Source organism: Aythya marila (assembly GCF_965140915.1).
Source record: "Aythya marila genome assembly, chromosome: 27".
NCBI classification, from domain to species: domain Eukaryota; kingdom Metazoa; phylum Chordata; class Aves; order Anseriformes; family Anatidae; genus Aythya; species Aythya marila.
The window spans coordinates 2,455,836-2,479,639 of NC_139068.1; the positions used below are offsets into that span (position 1 = coordinate 2,455,836).

Genomic DNA, 23,804 nt, shown 5'->3' on the forward strand with positions numbered 1-23,804 from the left:
GCAGTGGGCTAAGACAGCACTAACTTACCATTAACACAGCTCAGCTGACATGAGTCTAACCCATCATAAAGAACAGACCTGCTTACAAAATCCAGTAAAATGCTTGATTTTTTCACAACAGCATGACAGCACCGATAGCAGTGGTAATCCATGCTAATTCCTACATCATTTTAAGCAGAACTGCTGCCTAGCTAGTAATTTCCCAGCCTGTGTTTGTGCTGCTGATTATTGTTACCTGAATATAGTAATTTCTATTTGTCCATATTGAATTGCATCTAGTTTTTCTTCTTTTCTTCTTTTTGCAGACTATTTGTCCAACTTCTCAAGAAAGCATTGAATTCTAATCCTGAAGAGACTTCCTGTATATAAAGGGCAAACTGGTGGATGAATTGGAAGAAAAGATTGATGGATTGGACTCTAGCTCAAATAGGAATCAATTCTGGGAAGTCTGTGGCTTGGGTTATACCTAGAGTCAAACTAGATGATCATAAGGGTCCCTTCTGGCTTTATAATATATGCACGTGCTTTCTGGTTTAGAGATATTGCAAAGGGTCCTCCTAGCTTGATCATTTTCAAAAGCTATCTGAAAGGATCCTAATGATACTTCTGTAAAAATCAGCAGGACTCTAAACTGTTTTCAGTTGCTGTTAGCAGATATGTAAACATACCACAAAAGGGGCTCTCCATGTCACATTGCATCAAAATGTCCTCAGTTGTTCCCACAAAGTAGCACACTCCAAGGCTGGCCATTTGTGATTTCCTACCTTCCACACAAGATTAACGGAGCACAAACAAGTAGTCATTTTTGAATACTGCAAACCATTCTACTGTGGGGAATTTCAGAATTCAGATCATATTTTTTAGCTCTGGTGTTTACCCATGTTGTTAACCAATTTATGATTGGGATTGTCTATCCGTTTACAATACCCAGACAGTATTGTTAGGAATTTGTTTACGTATATATGTGTGTGTGTGTTTGTGTGTATAGGTATATATATATCGGTGTATATATAGAGAGAGATATAAATATATATATAGGCTTATATATATATATATATGAAAGGGGCGCGTGTACACAAATACATACATATATACACAGAGTTAACTTTTTTTTTTGCTAATCCAAAAGAGAAAGAAGATACTAAACTCTCACTCTGTTAAGTTGCATACTTAATTTTGATGCCTGACTTGTTTTGCATAATTAATTTTATCCTTAAAGCAGCAGAAGCTATTTCATATCTTTCCCGTAATGAATCTTCTAAAGCAAGGTTTGTCAGGAAGGAGCTCAATGCATGCTGCTTTTGAGTTGTACCTGCTGGTGACATAATTAGAACTTATCAACATGTGGAGAGAACTCTACAGTTCATCTTTGAATTCCCTGCATATATCCCAAGGACTCCAGTCCCTGATGTGTCTAACCTTGCAAAGAGGCAGTCTTTTAAGAGCTCAGCCAATAACATGAAAGTGTTTGTATTCTTTCCAAACCCAAACACTGACCTTGTACTAAATCAGCCTTCGAAACTGCATAACTGACAATATGAAATCATTTTATCAGCTGTCTTTTTAAATTATCAGATATTTGAGATTTTATACAGTCTTTTCTTTACTGCAGTAGCAGCTTCTAGTTGCAGAAATTATCTAAGTTTCTCCTTTTGGCAAGCAATTTATTCCTAATGATCAGATGGGCAATATTTGGATGAAATAGGGAGTTATCTCAATGCATATGTACATGAGGAGCTCTTGGATTAGGGCACATCTCTTCAAAATTAATTTAAAGAGAGAAAATAGATGAAGAATATGGATTTTCACACAATAGGCCATGAATCACATTAAGTATGTTATATGTGTACACTGTCTCAGGAGCCAGATCTGCCCGTATGATCTGTCCTGAAATCATGTCCTTTTGCTATACCCAAGGAGGAAAGAAATAACTGGAAATCACTGCTATATAGTGTGTTTGTAGCATTCTGGCAGTTTTACGATGTTAATTTCCAAGGCCTTTCTCTTCATGCTGTGAGTTTCAGTGTCAATAAAGATTGCATATTTGAAAAATAAAGGGAATTTTTTCCACGATGCTTTTCAATTCTTTTTTTTTTTTCCTAATATTTTCCCTCGGAACCATGACAGTTAGGAATGTTACTTTTAGCATTAGGCATCACACATCTTTATGTGTTTAACATGAGACACCAGTACATTTTGAAGGCCAACCAGCTTGGAAAGCAGTTGGCAGAAAAGGATCTGAAGGTCCTGGCGGACACCAAGTTGGGCATGGGCAAGGAATGTGACCTTGTGGCAAAGAGGCTAATGGTATTCTGGATTGCATTACGAGGAGCATTACCAGCAGGTCAAGGGAGGTGATCCTTCCACTCTACTCAGCACTGGTGAAGCCACACCTGAAGCACTGTGTCCAGTGCTGTACTCCCCAGTACAAGAGATGGAGCTATTGGAGAGAGTCCAACAAGTGGGCACAAAGGTGATGAAGGGACTGCAGCACTTCTGTGATGAAAGGCTCAGAGCTGGGACTGTTCAGGCTGAAGAAGCGGAGGTTTGGGAAGGAAAGGGGTCTTATCAATGTATGTAAAAGTCTGAAGGGAGGGTGCAGACTCTTGTCAATAGTGCCCAGTGCCAGGATGAGAGGCCATGGGCACAACAAGAGGTGACACAGGGCGCTCTGTCTGAACACCAGCAAGCACTGCTGTGCTGTGTGGTGATGGAGCACTGCCACAGGCTGCCCAGAGAGGCTGTGGAGCCTCCCTCCTTGGAGATCTCCAAAAACCATCTGGACGTGGCCCTGGGCACCCTACGCTGGGTAACCACTGAGGTCTTGTCCCACTGAGGACTTGAGAGTCCTTACAGAGCCTTGACCAAAGGGGCTGCAGGGCACTGCCTGTGCAGGGTCCTCTCTCTAGCAGGAAGGGACCTGCCCAGGTACAGCAAAGGCAAGGGACTGTGTGGCCTTTCTTCCCACTCCTCCAAAGCCTCTCAGGGAGGTGCTGTGGTGCACTTTTCTCTTTCAGTATCACAGCTGATTCCCTTCATTTCTCTCCTCGTTTCACCCAGGGCAATTTGGTTTCTCCACAGAATTGCACAGAACTGAAGGGGTTGGAAAGGACCTCAAAAGATCATCGGGTCCAACCCCCCTGCCAAAGCAGTTCCCCAGAGCAGGCTGCCCAGGGAGGCATCCAGACAGGCCTTGAATATCTCCAGAGGAGCCCCCCCAGCCTCCCTGGGCAGCCTGTCCCAGCGCTCCGGCACCCTCCCCGGGAAGAAGTTCTTTGGCGTGTTGGTGCGGAACTGTCTGGGCTGTATCTTGTGACCATTACTCTTTGTCCTGTCCCCGCAAACCACTGAAAAGAGGTTGGCCAAATCCCTCTGTCTCCCACCCCTCATGTATTCATGCACATTGATGAGATCCCCTCTCAGCCTTCTTTTCTCCAGGCTGACCAGCCCCAGCTCTCTCAGCCTTTCCTCGTAAGGAAGGTGCTCCAGGCCCAGGATCATCTTTGTGGCCCTCCACACTCGCCTCCTGGGCGAGCCTCCCCCCTCAGAGGAGGAGGAGGAGGAGGAAGAGCAGCAGCAGGAGGAGGAGGAGGAGAAGGAGGAGGAGGAGCAGCGGCAGCGGCAGCAGCAGCCGCCCCTCTACACCCCTCCGCTCCTCCTCCCGCAAGCCCACCGGCCCCCAGCCGAGCCGGGACTCGAACCCGCGACCCCAGGGGGAGGCCCCCGCAGCTCGCAGCGGACGTGCGCGGCCCCACGCTCGGCGAGTCCCCGCGGCTCCCCCGGCGCCTGCGCGGGGCGGCGCGGGCCGGAAGTGCGGCAGCGCCCGCCGGCAGCATGGCGGCCGCCCGCTGCTTGCGGCTCTGCGGCCGCTGGCGGCCGGCGCTGCTGGGGCCCGCGCGGCGCCGCCTCTTGGCGGCCGCCTCGGCTTCCCCGGGCCCCGCCGCCGCCTCTCCGAGCCCCGCTCCGCCGGCCCGCGCCGCCTTCAGCACCGCCCCGCGGTGGCACCAGTGGAGCCCCGGGGGCCTGGCGGGGGGCGACGCGCTGGAGGGCGGCGGCGGGGGAGCCGAGGACGGCGGCGGCGGGGCGGACCCCGGCGGGGCCGCGCCGGTGATGACGGCGCTGACGCCGCTGATGGTCCCGGAGCATTTCCCCAACGTGCCGCTCATCGCCGTGACGCGCAACCCGGTTTTCCCTCGCTTCATCAAGATCATTGAGGTGAGCGGCCCGGGGGGGGGACCCGGGACTGCAGCTCGGGGCCGTGCCCGGGCCCGGGATCCGTCAGGCGGCTCCCGACGGGTCCTGGGGCGGCTCCCCTGCAGCACAGGCACCGGGCTCGGGAGCTTCCCTCCCGGTTTGTGCCTTTTTTGTCCTTATTATTTACGAATCCCGGTTAATTACTCGGGAGGGCAGCGCGGTGTGGCACGCTCGAGGGCCTTCTGCTTCTCCGTGTTAGTTTTTAGCGGTCTAATTTTACTGACACATTGCTTTTTGGGGCTGGTAGCGGCTGTACGGTTTCACAAGTATTGCATCAGAGCCCGTTATGCTGCTTCTGAGGGGGCAATCGCGCGGGAACTCTTCCAGAGGTCGCTGTCCTCGCTCCTTTGCTGAAGGTTAAGGGAAAGTGTCCTTGGTTTAGCTTCATGGGCTTGTGTCAATGCACCAAGAGGAATATTTTTGTGAAGGCAGTAATTGGTGAGGTGCAAGAGGAAAGCTCGAGTCCAGTGTAGAGCAACGCTGCTAAGTGGGAGGTGGTGCTGAGACAGGATGATAATTGCAAAATTTCAGAGCACGAGTCCTCCTCTCTGCACTCCCATAGTTAATTTTAATAAATATAAATTTGATCTTTGATATGTGATGTGAGCTCACAAGGCAGACATACCTTCTCTTCCTGGAAGGTAATCATTTTGGAACAAACACTCATGTTTGTACCACCCAATAGTATTTTTCCAAACCAGTTTTGGGGGAAATGGAACAGATACTGAACCAATAATTCCCTATTCATGTAGTGCTTTTTATCCTAATGTAATTCCTACTGGAGTTTTTTTTGCATGTCTAAATCTGATATATGCAAATTCTAGTGGCTTTGTAGCTGTGTTGGGGAGTGTAGAAGCTTGTGTATTATTGTGATCTTCAGACATGTAATCATATGACACTTCTATATATAAGTGATTAATTTCAGTGCACAGGTCAGGTCTTACATTCAGACAGTTGTTAAATGCTGTCTTATATCCTGTGAATTCACAGAGCTACCATTTATTGCTTTAGTGACAAAGTGAGGTACTATCGTGAATATGGAAGGGCCCCTGGGTAGGCTGCTGGGGCTGTAGGAGATAAGGAACAGGACAGGTTTTGGATATGAGGATTTAAAGTAGGCTGGATGGGTTGATGGGGAAGGTTGGGCTAGCTGCCTAGTTGGAGTGGAGGGCTGGGACACACAGGTGTTGAAGTGATAGCAACAGAAATACTTACAAAGTGTTGCTCAAGTGACTGAGAAGTTTCTTGCTCAGAAGATTTGTAGGGTTTAGGCCTGATTTCTTCCCCTGCCTTCAAGTTAATTTCATATACTCAGTGCCTTGTCTTAAATATTCAGTTTTCCCATTTCTCTAATATTCTTCCACTTCTGTGTTACTATCCCTTAATGAAGACAAGACTGGAAAGAACAAAGATTAGACTTGATAATTCAGTCAAAGGGTTTCCCCATGCCTGCTCTTACACACTGAGTGTTCAAAGCTTATGGAAAATCTACATCTGACTTCACACTTATTGTCCCAGGTAAAAAATAAGAAGCTGGTGGAGCTGCTGAGGAGGAAGGTTCGTCTTGCTCAGCCTTATGCTGGTGTATTCCTTAAAAAGGATGACAAGTAAGTTGTTTCTCTTGATCTTTTTAACAATAAAATAATTCCACGACTAGCCTACATTTACACAAAAGGCTGTCATTTGAGATCCCCTGCCTTTGATAGTATTAGAGAAATCTATATATATGCTTGGACCATTCTCTTACTACGACAGTTTCTGTTACCACCACCAGCACTGCCAGGGGCTTGAGTCTTGCTATAGGAAGGGCTGTTGTTGTCTGGGAGGGGGATGATCCATCCAGATAATTGAGTGATTTGTAAAGGGACATGGTGATGACTGCAAATAATGCGAACAGTCTTTGCTCCTGAATCGAGTTTGAAGTTCTGCAAACAGTGATTGTTTTTATCCTTTTTTATATTTTACCTGTTTTCTCAAGATTGTGAATATCTACTCTGTTTGTTTCTCAATAGTAATGAATCTGATGTAGTGGAGGATCTGAATGAAATCTACCAGATGGGAACTTTTGTACAGATTCATGAAATGCAAGACCTTGGAGACAAGTTGCGTATGATAGTCATGGGGCACCGAAGGTAAATACTTGTACTTCCACCACATCTTGTCAGAATTTTTTTCTAAAGATATGTCCCTTGATCATTTTCACCGTGTATATACAGTTCCGTATGCAGCTCTTGTACAACAAGCTTTTATTTTGTTACCACGATGTATTCTGACAGTATTCCAGATGCAATATTCTGTGTACTGTCACAGATGCAGCAGGTTAGCCCCCAAAAAGAAGAGCCTCGTGCATGTCATTCTTCTGTAAACCATAATGTGATGCAAACAAGCATTCAAGATGTGGGAAATTGGTCTTTATTTGATTGAGATGGAGAGCACTGTTCAGTCGTGTCCACAGGAGGAACCAGACTGGGTATCAGATCTCAGGAGCATGCTGCATTTTGGAGGAAAAAATACAGAAAATGGAATTGTTTTATCAGCAGCCATAATAATGAGATGTGGTGTCCTACAAGTGTGGGTCCTCTCATTTCTAAATCCCTCCCTTAGCTCTTCCCATACACCTTCTGGAATGTGGCAGCAACATCTTTATGAATGTGTTTGTAATGAGAACTTGAGGAAGGGAATGGGAAAGCTACAGTCTGAAACAAATGATGATCTTTAGAAATAGTGGAATTCATTTGTAGTGGTCTAAGAATACATGCAAGGTAAGCACAGTAGTGTATTTTTTAGACTAGCGTTATTGTTGGAAGAAAGGCAAGCAAAGACAGATGAACTTTAGAGCTTAAAAACTTTGTTGAGGAACTGAACTTGAATATGAGCATTTCAGGAGGAGTGCAAAGGGGTTTTGACTTGATAACTTGATCCCTTTTTAAATATCTTACATCATGCATTAAGTTAGCAGGAACACATTTAGGAAGCATTGAGGAGCAAAAGCTAATTTGAAACTATATCCAAGTACTGAAAGAACCTTTCAGGGTTCATACTAGATACAGAGGAAATAGTAGGAGGTGACTTTTTTGTTTGCTGAAGCATATTTTAACAGCCCATGCCTTTAACTCTCGACTTGATATCACGATACAATCTTAAGTACATAACGATTTGACGCAGTGGGAGCAGCTTAGGTATCCATCTTCCTTCAGAAAAGCCTCCTATTACTTCTTCCAGCTATTTATGATTTTGTTTGAGAAAGCTAGCCTGTCAAAAACTGGAGAGCAGAAACAGAAATAGGCAGGTCAATTAACTTTTTTTTTTTTTTTTTAATACTTACTCACTATGAATAGAGATTACATACTCACTGTAAAATTACTTAAGTCCCATCCATATCTATCACTTTACTGTTTTACTAAATCAAGCCTTATTTTGACAGAATGAACCCAAACCTAAACCTTATCAAAATACATAGTCTATTAGTTGCCTTTGTCAAATTTGGGAATTTTAGGTTATTCAAAATACAACTCTTTCCTTTTCATGCTGAAGAGCTGAAGTTACATACAGCAGGGGAGAATTGGTTGTATCCGGTTTCTTTTGGCTTTCAGGATTCGTATAAACAGGCAGCTGGAGGTTGAGCCTGAGGAGCCTGAAAACAAACAGAAAGCTAGAAGGAAACAGAAACGCTCTAAGAAAGAGGCTGAAGAGGAGTCAGGAGCAAAGGACCAAGCCGTGGAAGTGGTACTAGATCCTGTAGCTGCTTCCTCACAAGAAGTTCTCATGGTAGAAGTAGAGAATGTGGTTCATGAAGATTTTCAGATCACAGAAGAGGTTAAAGTAAGTGAATTGATCATGCAAGCCTCAGCCTGTCCTGTAGAATTGCATCCATATTTATTGCTAAAAGGAAGAGTTCTAAAATGAAGCTCTAATTTCAGGCTTTGGAAACCATTTCCTTTTTCTCACAGTCACTGCCTGAGGGGACTTCATGAAAATAATGGTTTTTCATTGCAACACCTCAATTCCTTAGAATCAGTCACTTCAAAAAATTGCTGACTGAAGACATTAAACTGTGCTTAAGTCTGTGTAATATCTTTTATCAAATCGGACCTTTGCGCCAAGGTGACTTGAGTGGTCAACCTGACTGTATCTCTGTCCCAGAACAAGTTTTGTGCATGCAGGAAGCCAGCCTCCCCAGGAAGCTTGCCCCCCAGGAGAAGTAACTGCCCCAACATGAAATACCATTTCAGCACAGCATTGGAGACAGATGGATTGAGTTCCCACAGTGGAGGGGTTGGGGAACATTGTGTTTATACTGAGGCCTTGTCCTTTTCCAGTCTTTTTCTTGATTAATTCTCTCTTGTGTTTATAGGCTCTTACTGCAGAAATTGTCAAAACTATCCGGGACATCATTGCCTTGAACCCTTTGTACAGGTACGTATTTCCCACACTGCTCTGCCTTGGGAACGGTGTATTCTCAGGCTGAAGTACCCCGAGATTCTCTGTTCCATTTGTCCTTTCGCTGTAACAAAGAGGAGACACTTGCTGAATTGCTACCTAGAAGTTTGTTTTGAGATGTAAGCTTTAGCATCCATTGTTAGTAAAAGAGAGGAACATTTGAAACCTATGAAATAGAACAATTGGGCTTGCAGCAGGTGGTTTGGATCTATGTGAAACTCACTGCAATAACAGTCACAGTCTTGATGCATGTAATATGAGCATAGTAAGAGACTTAGCATAGTGGGACACAAAAATTTTGTGTGACTATTGAGATAACACTTCACCTAGTTGATTATATTTATCATTGATCATTCCTTTCATCAAGTGATGTATGCGCTTGGTAAAATTTTTAAAAAGTTTTTAAAAGTTCCTTTGCTATGAAACTGAGCAGCATTTAATTTCTTTACCATTATAACAAGTAAGTAACCCCATAATGTTACTCCCTTATGAATGTACGTATTTACTGAGCACTTTGTTTTTTACTACCATTTTTCTAGAGAGTCCGTGCTTCAGATGATGCAGGCTGGACAACGTGTGGTAGATAACCCTATCTATCTGAGTGACATGGGTGCAGCACTGACAGGAGCAGAGTCGCACGAACTTCAAGATATCCTGGAAGAAACAAGTGTAAGATGAAACTTCTAACTAAAGCTATATTAGCTGAACCAAAAGTGTGTCTGCCATATGCCATGGTTTCTCTACCAGCCTCACTACAGAGGAGATTTCAGTACTACATTTGATGATATCAGTTAGTATCAGTGATGAGATTCCTGTTGAAGGATATAGTGAGTAATTAGGAACTTGGCTTCAGGGAAAGGATGCTCTGCATCTTTGGTGGCAAACATACTGGTTGTGTGTTGCTGTATTGCTAAATGGTTGGTCTTTCTACATCTGGGTGCTGGAGAATTAGGAAATGTATCTCCCAGGCAATCTGATGGAGCTTTTTATTCTAGATTATAGCCTTTTGTACAGGGAGCTGACATGACTACAGTGCTTGAAAACTCATTTTGTATCTATTGTTTCCAGATTCCTAAAAGGCTTTACAAAGCCCTCTCACTTCTTAAGAAGGAATATGAGTTGAGCAAACTTCAGCAACGTCTTGGAAGGGAGGTAAGTCTTTCAAGTAACGTGGATCTCTCTCTCTCTCTATATATATACATGTATAATATAATATGATATATATTTATATCATGTCCACCACTGCGGTGCTTAGCACTACCAGTGATGAATTTTAAAGCAAATAACACACACACTAAAGGAAGTTGATTATTTTATGAGTTTGGAATTTGATACTTTTTTCCATTAGAAATTTGATTTTTCTTGCACATCTGTAAAAATAATACAGAATCTGATGTTAAATGTTAAATGCTTTCTCCTGGAAGCCTGTGCAGGCAAATGAAGGAGAAGGAGATGATTTGGAAGAGCCAGAAGGCATTTTAAAAGAGCAAACTGGGCCTGACCTAAGTGATTACCTTCTCAGATAAGAAGGCCTAGAGCACAAAGGGAGAACAATACGTACTGTATACCTTGATGTTAGCAAGGCCTTTGTTGTGGTCATCATTAGTATTCTTATGGTCAAATTGGGTGATATAGACTAGAAGGATGAAGTACAAGATGTGTGAAAAAGTTGGCTAGATTGCTGGACAGAAAGGATTATGATCAACAATACAAAGTCTAAAATGCAACTAGTTGGTAGTGCTGTCTCTCAGAGAGTCAGTAAGAACCTCCTTGAGTTCAGCAAAGAGAAATTCATAGTCCTACAGGTGAGTTGGAATAATCCCATGCAACAGGCAAAAAAAAAAAACTAAAATACTGAAATGTCAGTCAAGCCCAATTTTCCTAAGTGGAGGACAAGAAGGATGAACTACAGCTTTTCCTTCTGTGAGATAAATTAAACTGCACAGCCCTTCAATATACTTGGATAGTGGGCGTAGAAGAATGAGAAGTTATGGTATATCGGAGGGGTGTGTGAAGGTAAAATGCGTAGTCCCATATGGGACTATGCTCTTAAGGAGGCTCATTTTCTTGCAGGTCATTTCCAGAGTTTGCAAAAATTCTCCAGCTTATAGTATATCTGTATATATGTACATATACACAAAAACAGTTGTGGAGATACTGTTGTCAGAGTGTTTGAAATGGTACAATTAGAGTCACCTGTTATATTAGAACACGCTTCAAATTAAGATTTCTGTTGTATTTTCAGCTGCTGAGGAGGTCATAACTCAGAAATGTTTGGAAGCATTTGATGTTTCTTGGTGGTACCAAGAACAGAATAGTAACGATACTTGTTGCTGTGTGTAGGTTGAGGAGAAGATCAAGCAGACGCATCGCAAGTATCTTCTCCAGGAGCAGCTGAAGATCATTAAAAAAGAGCTAGGTCTGGAAAAAGAGGACAAGGATGCTATAGAAGAAAAATTCCGTGAGCGACTAAAAGATCTGGTAGTGCCAAAGCATGTTATGGATGTGATTGATGAAGAGTTGAACAAGTTGGGCTTGCTGGATAATCACTCCTCAGAATTCAAGTGAGTGCATGCTTGTGTCCTCTGCTATCAGGATTAGTTAGTGGAATGTGGGAAATGGGAGAAATCTATCCAGTTCTGTTCAACTCTTACCTTAAGTATTTATTTTCTCTTTTTGTTGTAATTGTATTCCCTGCGTGTAGTATCTGATAACACCATAGTTGTAGGATGCTTCTCTAAATCTCCAGGGTTTTACTGTATTTGACCTTTTTTGGAACATTTTAGCTCTTCTCTTGCAACCTAATGCTATGTGTAAGTACAGTTCTATTCCTCCTCATGAAAAATGCAGTGATTCCTACAGTCCTTAAGTTTGTCTCGTCTCGCATCATCTTAGGTGTTTTCATTAGATGCTAGCGAAAAGAAGCGAGTAGCTAACACAACGCTGGCTGTGTGTTTGATTCCCTGCGCTGAGTGTGCAGAGTTTTAGAACAGACAAGCGCTGCTTTCACTCGTGTTCTCCTCTGTAGTAGTCTGTTTAAACTGCTTACCTCTGCCATTAGTTTCTCCATTAACATCCTTTTCTCCCAGTCTGAAATCTTTCTCTGTCATACCATACATCCAGCCCTTTTTCCTTCTTCTTGTACCAGGAAGCTTTCTTTATGTTGTCTTGGTCCACTAGGAAAGCAGACAATCCTACTTTGCTGTTTTAAAGCTTCATAGCCTGATTCAAACAGTTGACAGTGGTGCAGAGCTTACAAAAAATTTCACTCAGCTTCAGACGGGAACCAGCACAACACCAAGAAATCGTACAAAGAAACTGTGTGCAGCAATCCAAGTGTTTGAACAGTACATTGGAGGTGCTGCTTTTTTTTTCTTTTTAAACCAACATTACTGAGGATTTTCACACGAAACATAGAAACTTGTCACATGCAGAAAGTTCCTGCTCTGGCATATTTCAAATCTTCCACTTCTGAAGCATGGTGAGATGATTATACCATAGCGGAAAAGTGTCAGTATTGTTTAACAGTTTCCTTTTGTCCAAATTAGGCGGGTCTGGTTGTTTGATTTTTTCATTGATAATTATCTGTAGTTAAAATTAAAGGTCTGTTTTATTGCTAGAACATTAGACTAGAACTTTTGGCAAAGTCGCAGCATGGTTTCAAATGTCTTGTAAAAGGGAGCAGTGTGTGCTTGTGTTGGTTGGTGATACCAGACTGTAAGATCAGGTGTAAAAATAAATAACCACAAAGCCAGTATTACCTTTAAGTCCAGCATTGCTGTGCACCCACTGGATAACAAACAGGTCTTGTTTTCAAGCCTTGCTTCACTACAAACTGGATTTTTATGCAGTATTTACTGCAACCGCGTGATTCTAGCTATAAATGCTCATGTGGGATAGTCCTGGCAAGCCAACAGCCTTTGTCTCCTAAATAATGCAAGCAAAAGGAAGTAAGCCGATGTGGGAGTTCAACAGAAGGGAATTTACTACCTAGACCAAGGTTCTTTTTCGTAGATTTTGCTTTCCTGAGACAAAAGTTTTGATTTTCTAGGGAAGGAGCAAGGGAATGAAGACGTCAACGAAAGGTTAGCAGTGACTGCTCAGATCATGATGATATTTTCATAGTCCCCTGTTCATGAGTACAGTTTATACCCCATTTGTTTTGGGCAAGGTTATTTTGAAAGGCAGTGGAGAGTGGGAGCTGGTTGTTGTTAAATCACTCTCACTTGCGTGTTTCTGTCAGTGTTACACGGAACTACTTGGACTGGCTGACATCCATCCCGTGGGGCAAGTGCAGTGAGGAGAACCTGGAGCTGACCAGAGCCCGAGCAGTTCTGGAGGAGGATCATTATGGAATGGATGATGTCAAGAAGCGAATCCTGGTAAGGCAGGAATAGGCAGAGAGCACAGCTTCACGCTCTGCCTGACCCTGGGCAGTTTGTTTGTGTTTCAGCTTGTGGCTCTCCATTGAATTTGCATTAGTTCAGGAATCACAGAAAGCTGGAGGAATGTTCTGGTGATAAGTTAATGTGTTTAATTGCCAGTGACAGTGAAAGTCATGTTCTGATTTAAGTAACAAAAGAGGTATATTTCATTTAAAAGAGGTATGCTGAGGAAATGAATAAATATTTGAGAAGAGCGATCTCTGGATTTTAATCAATGTATCATCAAAATGGTTCATCACAACAGGCAAAGCTTCTGCCCTTCCAAAGTATATTGAACTCCTACTTAAATCTCTCCAGTTATGGCAGGGGGAGGTGTTAGCTAAGATGCATGTTTGCCTCATGACCTTTACCTGTCCCTAGAGTTGTGTTGCAAGCTGAAGGGTTTATAACGTTGCCTTGTTCCACAACTTCCCTTGCTTTTGCCTGAAGGTGTCCCACCTGCACTTAACATTGTTAGCAACGCTGTTATATATAAGACTAGATACATGCAACAGGTTGCAGAAACTTGCAGTGGGAGCTGCCTGCCTGTCCAGAAGACAGCAATAGGATCCTGCTTTTAGGCAGCTAGTGATTTCAAGCAGTGAAACACGACCCCAGTGTTGGCAGGATTCTGGGAGGAGCGCGTGAAAATGCCCTGTAGAGAGGAGGCAGGTGCAAATACTGACTTTGTGTTACAAATTTGCAGCGAGACCTTGCCAGATTTGGTGAAGCTACCAAGTACAGCTAGCCTTCAGCTTGACCTAGATGCCATTTCCTTCCAACAGTGCATTAAGACAGTTTCTCTTATTGTTCGATGTGCCGTATGTAGCACAGCTGTGTGTTACCTTGTGGACAGAACTGATTACAGTTAGGCCACCTCAGTAATCACTGTGCACAGAAACAGAAGCTGTAGAGGCACCTCCTAAGCTACCAGTGAAATATTGATATGTATAACAAACCATAAATTCTTAGCCGTCCTGGATCATTATTTTTATTAAATTGCTTTGTTCCACTCTGTAGAAAAAGGTAAAGGTTGTGAAATGTCTTCTCTCTGATCCTGAAAGGGGGATTCTTTCCCTAGTAGCACCCAAGACTTGTGAATTAATCCTGCTATCTAATTCATTATTTTAAATGCTTTACAGTAAGCCCGTTGTTGCACGTCAGCAAGCAGGCAGTCCCTTTTGAGTATCAGCCAGCCATGCTGCTCATCAGCACTAGCACTATTTATGCTGTCTATGCCCAGTCTTTATACAGAATCAAATTGAGTTGCATCATGCAGGCCTGTGGATTTGATTACTGATGCAGCTGATTCCATGCAGTGGAAGAGTTGCACCAGTAATCTAACTTCTCCCCTTGCCCCCTCCAGCTCCTCTGGGGACCAGTTTTGTGTATGATGCTCATTTTGTAAGTGTTGCTTGACCCAATAACAAATATGCTGCAGTTGCCCTCTTCACTACTGGTGCTTCATCTGTTGTGCAGGAATTTATCGCAGTCAGCCAGCTGCGAGGATCCACCCAAGGGAAAATCCTGTGTTTTTATGGCCCCCCTGGGGTTGGCAAAACCAGCATTGCCCGCTCCATTGCCAGAGCCCTAAACAGGGAGTACTTCCGCTTCAGTGTTGGAGGGATGACCGATGTGGCAGAAATAAAAGGACACAGGTGAGTGTACCTTGAGCAATTTCTCTGTCCAGCAGTTTTTATTAATGTTGTCAAAATAGGAGTGTGACTGAAGTTGGACAATGTGTGTAATTTCATCTCTGTTCTCCAACTCCCTTCAGCAAGAGTTGGCATAGAGGAAGAGTTGAAAATGATAGCAAAGGGAGGAGTTCATCAAAATCATATCCATGCCTTGAAATGCCATTGCTTGCTGCTGCTTACATATGCTTACAGGAGATCTTTGGAAAGTTGTGAGAGCTTCACAAAAGCATTGGACTTAGATGCAAATGTTAATTCGTGTTTGTCTATAAGAGCCAGCACTAGAGGATGGGGACAGTTTGAACAAAAGGTGATTCATTTGTTTTCAAATGTAACTGAGACTTGGTGTCTGAATGATTAGGAGAGAGGTGCTGCATGAGGGAAACTTGGGAACAAGAATATTCATGGAAGAATGGGAAGTGAATACAAAAATCAGTAAAGCAGCTCCTGCCAGGGGGTTATTTTTCCCCTGTGTATACCTTAAAACATTTTTATTCAAACTAGTAAGAAAAGCAGCAGTTCTGCAAGTTCTACAGCATGGATTGAACCTGTGAGGTTCTGCCCTGTGTGATACAGAAGTAGAGATAAATATTTTAGATGCTTTTCAGGAAGTTCTCTGCTCTGTGCCTCCTGGCATTCATCCTGCTGTTATCCTCTTGCTCTTCTTCTGCCTGTTCCTCTAACAGGATTGTGTTTTGCTGTTAGCAATAAGTACCTTTAGTGTACCTCTTGATTTACACTGATCCTCCTTTTTTTCTGTCTACCAAGTGAAGGAATGAAACGTTCCCTTTCCTAACATTTATTTAACTAAAAACAAGAGGTTGCTTTTCAACCCTCTCACTTCTTAGCTTTACCTATTTGCTTCTCACTGATTTAAAAGAGATTAAAACTAAAGATAAAAACTGCAGTCCAGGAGTAGTCTGACAAAATTCAAGTCTGATCTCTAGTAGAAACAGACTGTATAGGTCTGGGTGCTTAGTATGGTGATGGAGAATGCTTTTGATAGATGTTAAAGAAATGCAGGATTGTTTTCCAGCAGGATATACCTGTTTCACCATCTGCATGCTGTGTTGTGTGATGTGTGCTGTACTGCATGGTTCTTCCCTAAACATGGTTTCTGATAAAACAGGAGGACCTATGTTGGAGCAATGCCAGGAAAAATCATCCAGTGTCTGAAGAAGACCAAGACGGAGAATCCACTTATACTGATCGATGAGGTGATATATCTGCCCTTCTAGTTTTTGCTCTTAAAAACATATGTCAGTTACTGACACCAACAGAAAAGCTGCAGCAGTGACTAGATTCTTTTTGTTTTTAAATTATGCTGGGCTCTCTGGTTCTTTAGGTGACAGTGATACTTTAGACCTTTGTTTTCTCTTCCTGTAATAGACTTCAGCTTTTATATTTCAGTTGTGCTCTTTGCTTTAAATTGCAATTATTTGGATCATGAGGATTGTAGTGGTGCTGGCTGAGTATTCAGAGAATTCAGTAGCTCTCACATTCCCTACCTAGTTGTTGATACACCATTGTGCACAAAAACATATGATTATTAGAAAAAGTCACTTTTGGCATGTCTAAAGGAATACTATAAGGAGTAAGATGTTTACAGTCACTTTCAGGTCTGATTTGAGAATAAATAAGAGCCAGGTCTACCAGTCCACTGCTTTGTGGAAAAGCAAATAGGGACGGGATATAAAAGCAGGTGTTCAGAATGGACCAGAGATATCTCTAGTTCCATTACATGCCATGCATGGGAAAGATCAACAGCAGGTGTTTTGGAAATGCTATAGAGGACTAAGAAGCTGGGTAAGGGGTTGCAGTGTAGTGAAACCATTAAGTAACTGGTAATGATTTGAAAGATAATTAAATCTGTAGCTCATGGCACTTCTACTTAAGTGGCATTGGTGAGGAGCTGTGTGTTGGCCATAGCAGCGCACTGTGTAAGTATTGTCTAGTTAATTCTTTTTACGGAGGGAGAAAGCAGTGGAGAGGCACCTTGTTGAGAGCTTGTCCTCCTTCTGAGAGCATGGACAACACAGAAAGTAACAGCAACCGTGGAGATGCTCAAAAGCTGGTCCTGGGCAGCCAGCTCTATAGGTGGCCTCACTTGAGCAGGGATGTTGGACAAGATGATGCCCTCCAGAGAGGTCTATCCCAACCTCAGCCAGTTTGTGATTCTGTCAAAGTAGCCAAGTCCTCTAGCTGAGCTGTTTTCAGTGGCTGTGTGTATGTGTATTATTTGAGTATGCATTGGTTTTGGTATTACAGCTGCAGGGGTATTACAGCCCCCATTCCCCGTTCTCCTGTGCTGCTCAGGGGATGACGCAGAAGAGGATGGATGCAGAGGAAGGTGGTTTTAGCTTGCTTTTAGTTTCTCACTGTTCTAGCCTGCTAGTGATAGGCCATACATTACATTAATATCTCTGTGCTGAATCTGTTTTGCCCATGATATAATTGTTGAGTGATCTCCCTGTCCTTATCTCAACCCTTGAGCCCTTTCCATTTTATTTTCTCCCCTTTTTTTCTTTGAGGAGGAGTGAGAGTGGTTGTGGTGGAGTTCAGCTGCGTAGCAGGGTAAAACCACCACAGTACGCACTTTGCACTTTGAGCAGTGTAAGTAAGGCATCTTAGATTAAATATTAGGGGAATGGTTTAAGCTAGCACCGTGTAGTCCTCCCACTCTGGGTTCTGTGAATATAGCTTGGATTGGCAAATAGCCCGCTGATCCATGCTAACTCATTTGTTTCTAATTACACGCACACTTCTGAGACTTTGTGGTGCTTCTCCACACCACTGTTAAGAGTCCTGTGTCTTGTTAGCGTGCCACAGGCTCATGCCTGTTAGATCATAGTAACTTGGGTAAATCTACAGAAAGCTTGGTAGTGGCTGTTTATGAACAAACATGAAGATTTTGAAATGGAGTCTTTAAAGAATCTTTACGTGGCAATCTATTGTGGTGAGAAACGTCTTGTAGCATGTAAATTGTGTCTCCTATAGGTGGATAAAATAGGAAGAGGATATCAGGGGGATCCATCCTCAGCACTTCTAGAGCTGCTGGACCCAGAACAGAACTCTAACTTCTTGGATCATTACCTTGATGTTCCTGTGGACTTATCAAAGGTAAGGTTCTTAAGGTGTAGACTTATCAAAGGTTAGGTTCTGGCTGTCTTGGATAACCTCCTTGTCTCCAGGCCACATGTCCCTGCTTCCACTGCCTCTGCATCTCTTTCTTGTGCCTCAGGCTGGCCAGCAGGTCCATGCTCAGCCATCCAGGTTTTCTGCTCTCCCTGCCCGCTTTCTTACCCAGGGGGTTGGAGAGTTCTCGTGCTCTAAGGAAAACATCCGTAAAGATTTGCCAGCTCTGTTCAGCTCCTTTGTCCCTAACAACAATGTTCCAGGGCATCTCTTCCACTAGGTCTTCAAATAGCTGGAAGTTTGCTCTTTAGAAAAATTCAGGGTCCTGACTTTGCTCTTTGCCAAGCCTGTATTCCTTGAGATCACAAAATCCACCAGGGCATGGACATTGCAGCCCAGACTGGCACTGATCTTAACCTCTTTGATGAGTTTGTCTGCATTGGTGAGCACCAGGTCCAGTAATGCTTCAATAGGGAACATCCTATTACATAGTTCTAGAATCCAAAGCATTATCTGTAATAAAAAAAAAAAAAAAAAAGACTCCACAAAGGACATGACCTTGTTCCATCCCTTCAGATCTTGGTCCAGCTCTTCAGACAGAAACGCAGTGAGGATGTACTGCTTGGAATAAAGTAGCAGCTTAATGAAAATGCCTAAAAGGATCTGGTTATGCTTTCAGGTACTTTTTATTTGTACTGCCAATGTAACGGAAACCATTCCAGAGCCACTGCGGGATAGAATGGAAGTGATCAATGTGTCAGGATATGTAGCAGAAGAGAAACTTGCAATTGCAGAGGTAAGAGAAACTACTTCAGTGATGCACTGTAAATTACATCTAATAATGTTTTTTGGCAGCTTCAGGCTTGCATATCTACATCCAACTATATCAACAAATATTAGGCACATGGTGTTGTGGACGGTGTACCTCTGATTTGAATACCCACTTAAAATAATTCCAGCATTCTGTAACAGTCTGTGAACTCCAGCAAATGTCATTCAGCTAATGGCAGATTGAAGTTAAGTAAATTGGAACTACCAGGCTTTTTTTTTTTTCCCCCACAAATACTAACAAAAGAATGTGCTGGATGATCTCTTTCAGAGGTACTTGGTCCCTCAAGCACGAGTTCTGTGTGGCTTGGATGAAAACAAAGCCAAAATCACATCGGATGTTTTGACTGTTCTCATCAAGCAGTACTGCAGAGAGAGTGGGGTGAGGAATCTGCAGAAACAAGTAGAAAAGGTAACGGAAAATTATGTGTAACCGTGACCTCTTTGCTTCAGCATTCGCAGCTTTTCCTACAGAAACAAATTCTTGTCTCACTCAGGTACTGAGAAAATCAGCCTATAAAATTGTGAGTGGAGAAGCAGAGACAGTCCAAGTAACACCTGAAAACCTGCAGGACTTTGTAGGAAAGCCCATCTTCACTGTGGATCGAATGTATGAAACCACTCCTCCAGGAGTGGTGATGGGTCTGGCCTGGACAGCTATGGGTAAGAGTTGTGCAGGTATCCAATGTGCAGTTAAACAGTGGCTTTTGGGTAAATGTGCATTTCCAGGAGAAATGCTTCCTCTTATCCTGCATTGAGGTGAGGCTGCAGGTTCTGAAATGTAAGTAGTAGCTGGAAAACTGAAATGTGTGTCTACATTTCCATATAATTTTCAAAAATTGAGTGTGGTAGTCAAACTGAATTCTCCCAAGCCCACCAAAGTTCTTCTGCTGGCATCTGTAATGTTAACTTCTGTTGCTTTTTAGATTCTGACCTCTTCTTCCCTAAAGAAAGGACATTTTTTTATAAGCCCAGGCTAATTTTGGCTTCAGGCCAGAATGTTTTCTCTTCATGCTCTGTATCCTGTATGAACTGCATCCATTAGGAACAGTAACGATTAAAAGCATAATACTTGCTAAAAGCAAGGACAAAACCTTGTCTTACTTCCTTAAAAGCAGGAGGTGCTTACGGCACAGCTGGGGCATGCTGTATCTCTTCCATGATGTCTCACCACTGACTTGGCTTTCGATGTCAAGGGCAGATACAGGTATTCTAGCATTGCGTTGGGGTGGGTGGAAGTGACTAGTTACATAGGTCCTTGGATTATTCCCCATAGTGACTTGGAGGCTTATGAATACCACTGAGAGGAAACAGAGTACGTATTAAAGGATAAGGCTTTTAGATATTCCTCCTGTGTATTCTCATTGACTTTTGGTAGAATTGAAATCCTGGGAGTAGTTAGGAGGGAGATAATGAGTATAGTGGAGAAGGTAAAGAGGTGTCTGACAATGGAAACCAGAAATGGCCAGAAGTGTGTTGTGGTGTGAGCTTGTCTTACTTTGTAGCCCAAAAAAGTGTCTAAAACCTTAATATGAACTGCTTGTTTCCACTAACTATGGGTTGCATCTGTGTTGGTGGAGTATAAAGTCTAAAGAAGCAATGAATGGAGGCTGTCAATGCAGGTCTGCTGAGAATTCTAGCTAAGCTTTCTGAAGGGATCCGGAAAGCAGGTTTTAATTGCTCTTTACCCAAGAGCTTCTGTCTCATTAGAGGGCCACAGACTCAAATCTGACATCGCTTCTGCATCACCAAAGCTGCCTGCTCAAATTTTCCTTTAACTTCTTTCAGAATGTCCTTTTTCTATTTTTTTTCTTAGGAGGTTCCACTCTGTTTGTTGAAACATCCCTGAAGCGACCCAAAGACAAGGAGAACAAGGATGGGTCCCTTGAAGTAACAGGGCAACTGGGAGATGTAATGAAAGAGAGTGCCAAAATAGCATACACATTTGCAAGAGCATTTCTGATGCAGAAGGAACCCAGCAATGACTTCCTCGTGTCCTCCCACATCCACCTGCATGTGCCAGAGGTAATCTGATACAGAATTCAGAGGTGCATAGCAGCTAGGTTTACTTGCTACCTATGACATGAAGTTGGGAAACACTTAATTTGTCCATGTGTTGTCCATGTATTGAATGCACTCTTTTAGCAGTAAAACCTAGAAAAGAAGACATTTTCCTCAGGATCCTGTGAAAACATTCTTATGAGCCATGTGTCTGTTCCTGTCTGCAGCAAATATGTGGCAAGAATACAGGGGATTTCATAATACTGCAAGCAATCTTAGGCTTCTGTTATAGCTATTGGCCCTGTTGTGCAGGTGGTGGAACCATGGCAGAGATGAGTCTGCAGCTAAAGGAAGCTGAAGTTTTTGTTTCTGTGTTACTAGTTATTCATAAAGGCTTCAGATCATTTTAACATTATTGAAGATGCTTCTCTGGGCTGTGGTTCCTAGTCAGTGATTGCATTTCTCCAGTGTTTGGAATAGAGAATAGACATGCACGATCCTTAGAGGTGCTCATATACTGTGTTGCCAGGCTTTGGGCAGGTGCTTTGCTGAAGACAGAGTTTGTCGTACCACTGTACACAAGCTTCGCTTCTGTTAAAGCATGATTTACCATAGTGCACAGTCTCCTTATTGAAGCTTTCAGTGCAGTAGAAACTTGGTTGTAACCTGAGTATTGGTTTCCTGGAGGATTAGAAAGCAGCAGATGCTTTCTTTTCCTCTGCTCCCTCAAACACTTGTTTCCTTGGCTTTCACCTCATCACCTCAACTTTCACCTCAAAGATCTGTTTGATACCAGATAAATCCAGGCTGTCACTGGTTTAGGCTTTTTTTTTTTTTGGGTACTAAACTGAACAGTACTTTCTGCCTTGAATGATTTTTAGTATTGTTCTCCATTATTTTGTGAGTCTTGATGCTCTCTTCCCTTGTGATACTGACCTCTGTTACTTGCATCCATGTTTGGCTTAGTTCAACAAAAAGCTTTAATGCATTCACGCTCATTTTTGCTCAGGATGATAATTGCAACTTGCTCAAGTCCTGAGCCTTATGAGTATCATGGTGGCATCAGTCCAGAAACCAAATTTCAGACTCATTTGGTTTATTCCTCGTGAATAAGATGAGGAATGTATTAGATGGGCCAATTCAAGAATTCCATCGGTGACGACTTAACAAAAAGCTTTGTGTAGTGAATTTTCACCAACCTGAAATTGGTGCCATTGTAAAAACAAGAGCAAAGGTTTTGTCTGTTTTTATACTCTTTGAATGAGGTAAGAAGTTTTTTTTGTACTTGTGTTTTTTGTTTTTTTTAAAAAGGGAGCGACACCGAAGGATGGACCAAGTGCAGGGTGTACAATAGTAACAGCTTTGCTGTCGTTGGCCATGAATTGCCCAGTGAGGCAGAATGTGGCCATGACTGGAGAGGTGTCATTAACTGGAAAAATTCTTCCTGTTGGTGGAATCAAGGAGAAGACTATTGCGGTAAGAGCTCTCTCTGTCTCCATGCATCATGGATTCATCTCAGGAGTATTTTGCTTTATGATGGTCATTACAGAAGGAATAGCATACAATAGGGATGTCTGCAGGTCTGATGATGAGCTGCGCTTGCAGGAGCGTGAATGGCCCCCAGAGATAAATGCAAGAGCACCCAGAGAGTGGGTGAACACCTGCCAGTTGATGAGCGGGTTCCACTTACGTGCTGTTTCTGATGCATGTGTCTGTATCGAAAGGCTTTGTAGAACTGTGCTATGGGTCATGATGTGGTGGGTTGGTCTGATAAACTTCGTCTGAATTTAAGGTTTGTCCTCAGACAAGTTGGAGCAGGCTTCTAAAACTCAGTAAAATACTACGAATTAGCATAACGCTCCCCTGGTGTGCTCTCGTAGTCCTACTAAAATACCTCCCCCTTCATCTGACCACACACCCACTGGAAAGTGTTTTGGGGGGCTTGAAGAGATCTTGAAATATGATCTGTCCTAGTGACAGCTTCTATGAGTAATGTCATTGCTGCTCTCTGAAGAAGAGAGTAAAGCCAGATCATGTTCTTTAATAACTGTGTTTGTTCTTGCTTTCTGAAGTGGGAGAGAATCTCTGTTTTTAGTAGAGTGATGGATTTCTAGGACTAAACACGCAGACTGCATAATTTTCTTTTTCCCCATAGGCAAAGAGAGCAGGTGTTACCTGCATCATTTTGCCATCAGAGAATAAAAAGGATTATTACGACCTTGCTGGATTCATTACAGAAGGACTAGAAGTGCATTTTGTTGAGCACTACAATGAGGTGTTTGATATAGCATTTTCAAAACTGGATTCGGCTGGAGGATGATGTTCAACAACCTGATGACTTCAAGGTGGTTTGTACCTTAATGCTCTGCCTCAGCTCAGAAATGGGGCAGTCCTGAAGTGGGACATGGAGCTATTGCTGCTGCGCAGCTGCTGAAATGAATTAGAGCTTTGGTAGAATAAAGTATTTCTCACTCTTTCGTATTGAATTATGATTCAACTTAAGTATTTCCAATAAAAATAAAGCTGTGAAATTTTACCTAGAGAACGTGCATCTTATCAGCCAGCAGCAGTGGAGCTAGTTTTCCCTTAAGTATAAAAGAGACTAATGTTTTCAGTTATTTCACTGTAAATCTTAGTATCTGCTTCAGGAAATATTTAACTAGAACATATAAAGCGGTCATGATGTGGTACTGGTGGTTGAGTAGCTCACAAAAACCTCTCCCTGTCTTGGCTTAAAAGCCCACACTAAGCTAGAGGGAAAATTGAAATTCTCCTCGGACACTGCAGTAGATCTAGCAAATTCAGCTGCAGAGAAAAATGGTTCTTTTATTACAGAATAAACCATATACCATCAGTAACAGTTTCAAGCTTAAAGAGAGCAAACTGGGACAAAAGAGAAACCTGCTCAGTGTCAGTAGTCAGCACTGCACACCACTATAGGCTTTGTCACTATAGCAGCTGTGTTATGTTCACTGAGGGGAAAAAAGGAATTAAATGTGTTAGTGTGACTATTGTGCATCAATAAACA

At 42.8% G+C, this 23,804-nt stretch overlaps 2 protein-coding genes across 13 annotated transcripts in view; both read left to right on the forward strand.

Annotated features, from left to right (window-relative positions):
• The window catches only part of LOC309887960 (excitatory amino acid transporter 4-like), a 38,849-nt gene extending 36,784 nt beyond the window's left edge, over window positions 1-2,065 (forward strand). For all 11 annotated transcript variants that reach the window (XR_014319110.1, XR_014319111.1, XR_014319112.1 and 8 more), the window contains one exon: window positions 306-2,065. Coding sequence is in view for 1 of the 11 variants with exons in the window: in XM_082780080.1 (XP_082636206.1) it covers window positions 306-337 (32 nt within the window). In the remaining 10 variants the exon portion in view is untranslated. The remainder of the gene's footprint in view (window positions 1-305) is intronic.
• Window positions 2,066-3,797: 1,732 nt separating this feature from the next.
• On the forward strand, window positions 3,798-23,804 carry LONP1 (lon peptidase 1, mitochondrial). Of its 2 annotated transcripts, XM_082780058.1 has the most exons (18): window positions 3,803-4,215; window positions 5,773-5,861; window positions 6,267-6,386; window positions 7,848-8,076; window positions 8,609-8,670; window positions 9,234-9,363; window positions 9,763-9,846; window positions 11,038-11,258; window positions 12,938-13,076; window positions 14,598-14,776; window positions 15,942-16,029; window positions 17,810-17,932; window positions 18,627-18,743; window positions 19,047-19,187; window positions 19,273-19,438; window positions 20,592-20,800; window positions 22,088-22,252; window positions 22,932-23,804. In XM_082780058.1, exons 1-18 carry the CDS (start codon window positions 3,835-3,837, stop codon window positions 23,094-23,096), a joined length of 2,808 nt encoding a protein of 935 aa, XP_082636184.1. In that variant the 5' UTR covers window positions 3,803-3,834; the 3' UTR covers window positions 23,097-23,804. The 2 variants fall into 2 exon arrangements, with proteins under 2 accessions (XP_082636185.1, XP_082636184.1); XM_082780059.1 differs by lacking the exons at window positions 20,592-20,800; window positions 22,088-22,252; window positions 22,932-23,804 and adding an exon at window positions 19,891-19,980 and having other exon boundaries at window positions 3,798-4,215.

Bases quoted from the DNA above. Each gene is read 5' to 3' on its own strand.
- LONP1 (XM_082780058.1), top strand. From the start codon at position 3,835: ATGGCGGCCGCCCGCTGCTTGCGGCTCTGCGGCCGCTGGCGGCCGGCG. The intron at 8,671-9,233 runs GTACGTATTTCC...CCATTTTTCTAG, and splicing joins GCCTTGAACCCTTTGTACAG to AGAGTCCGTGCTTCAGATGA. The intron at 17,933-18,626 runs GTAAGGTTCTTA...TTATGCTTTCAG, and splicing joins TTCCTGTGGACTTATCAAAG to GTACTTTTTATTTGTACTGC.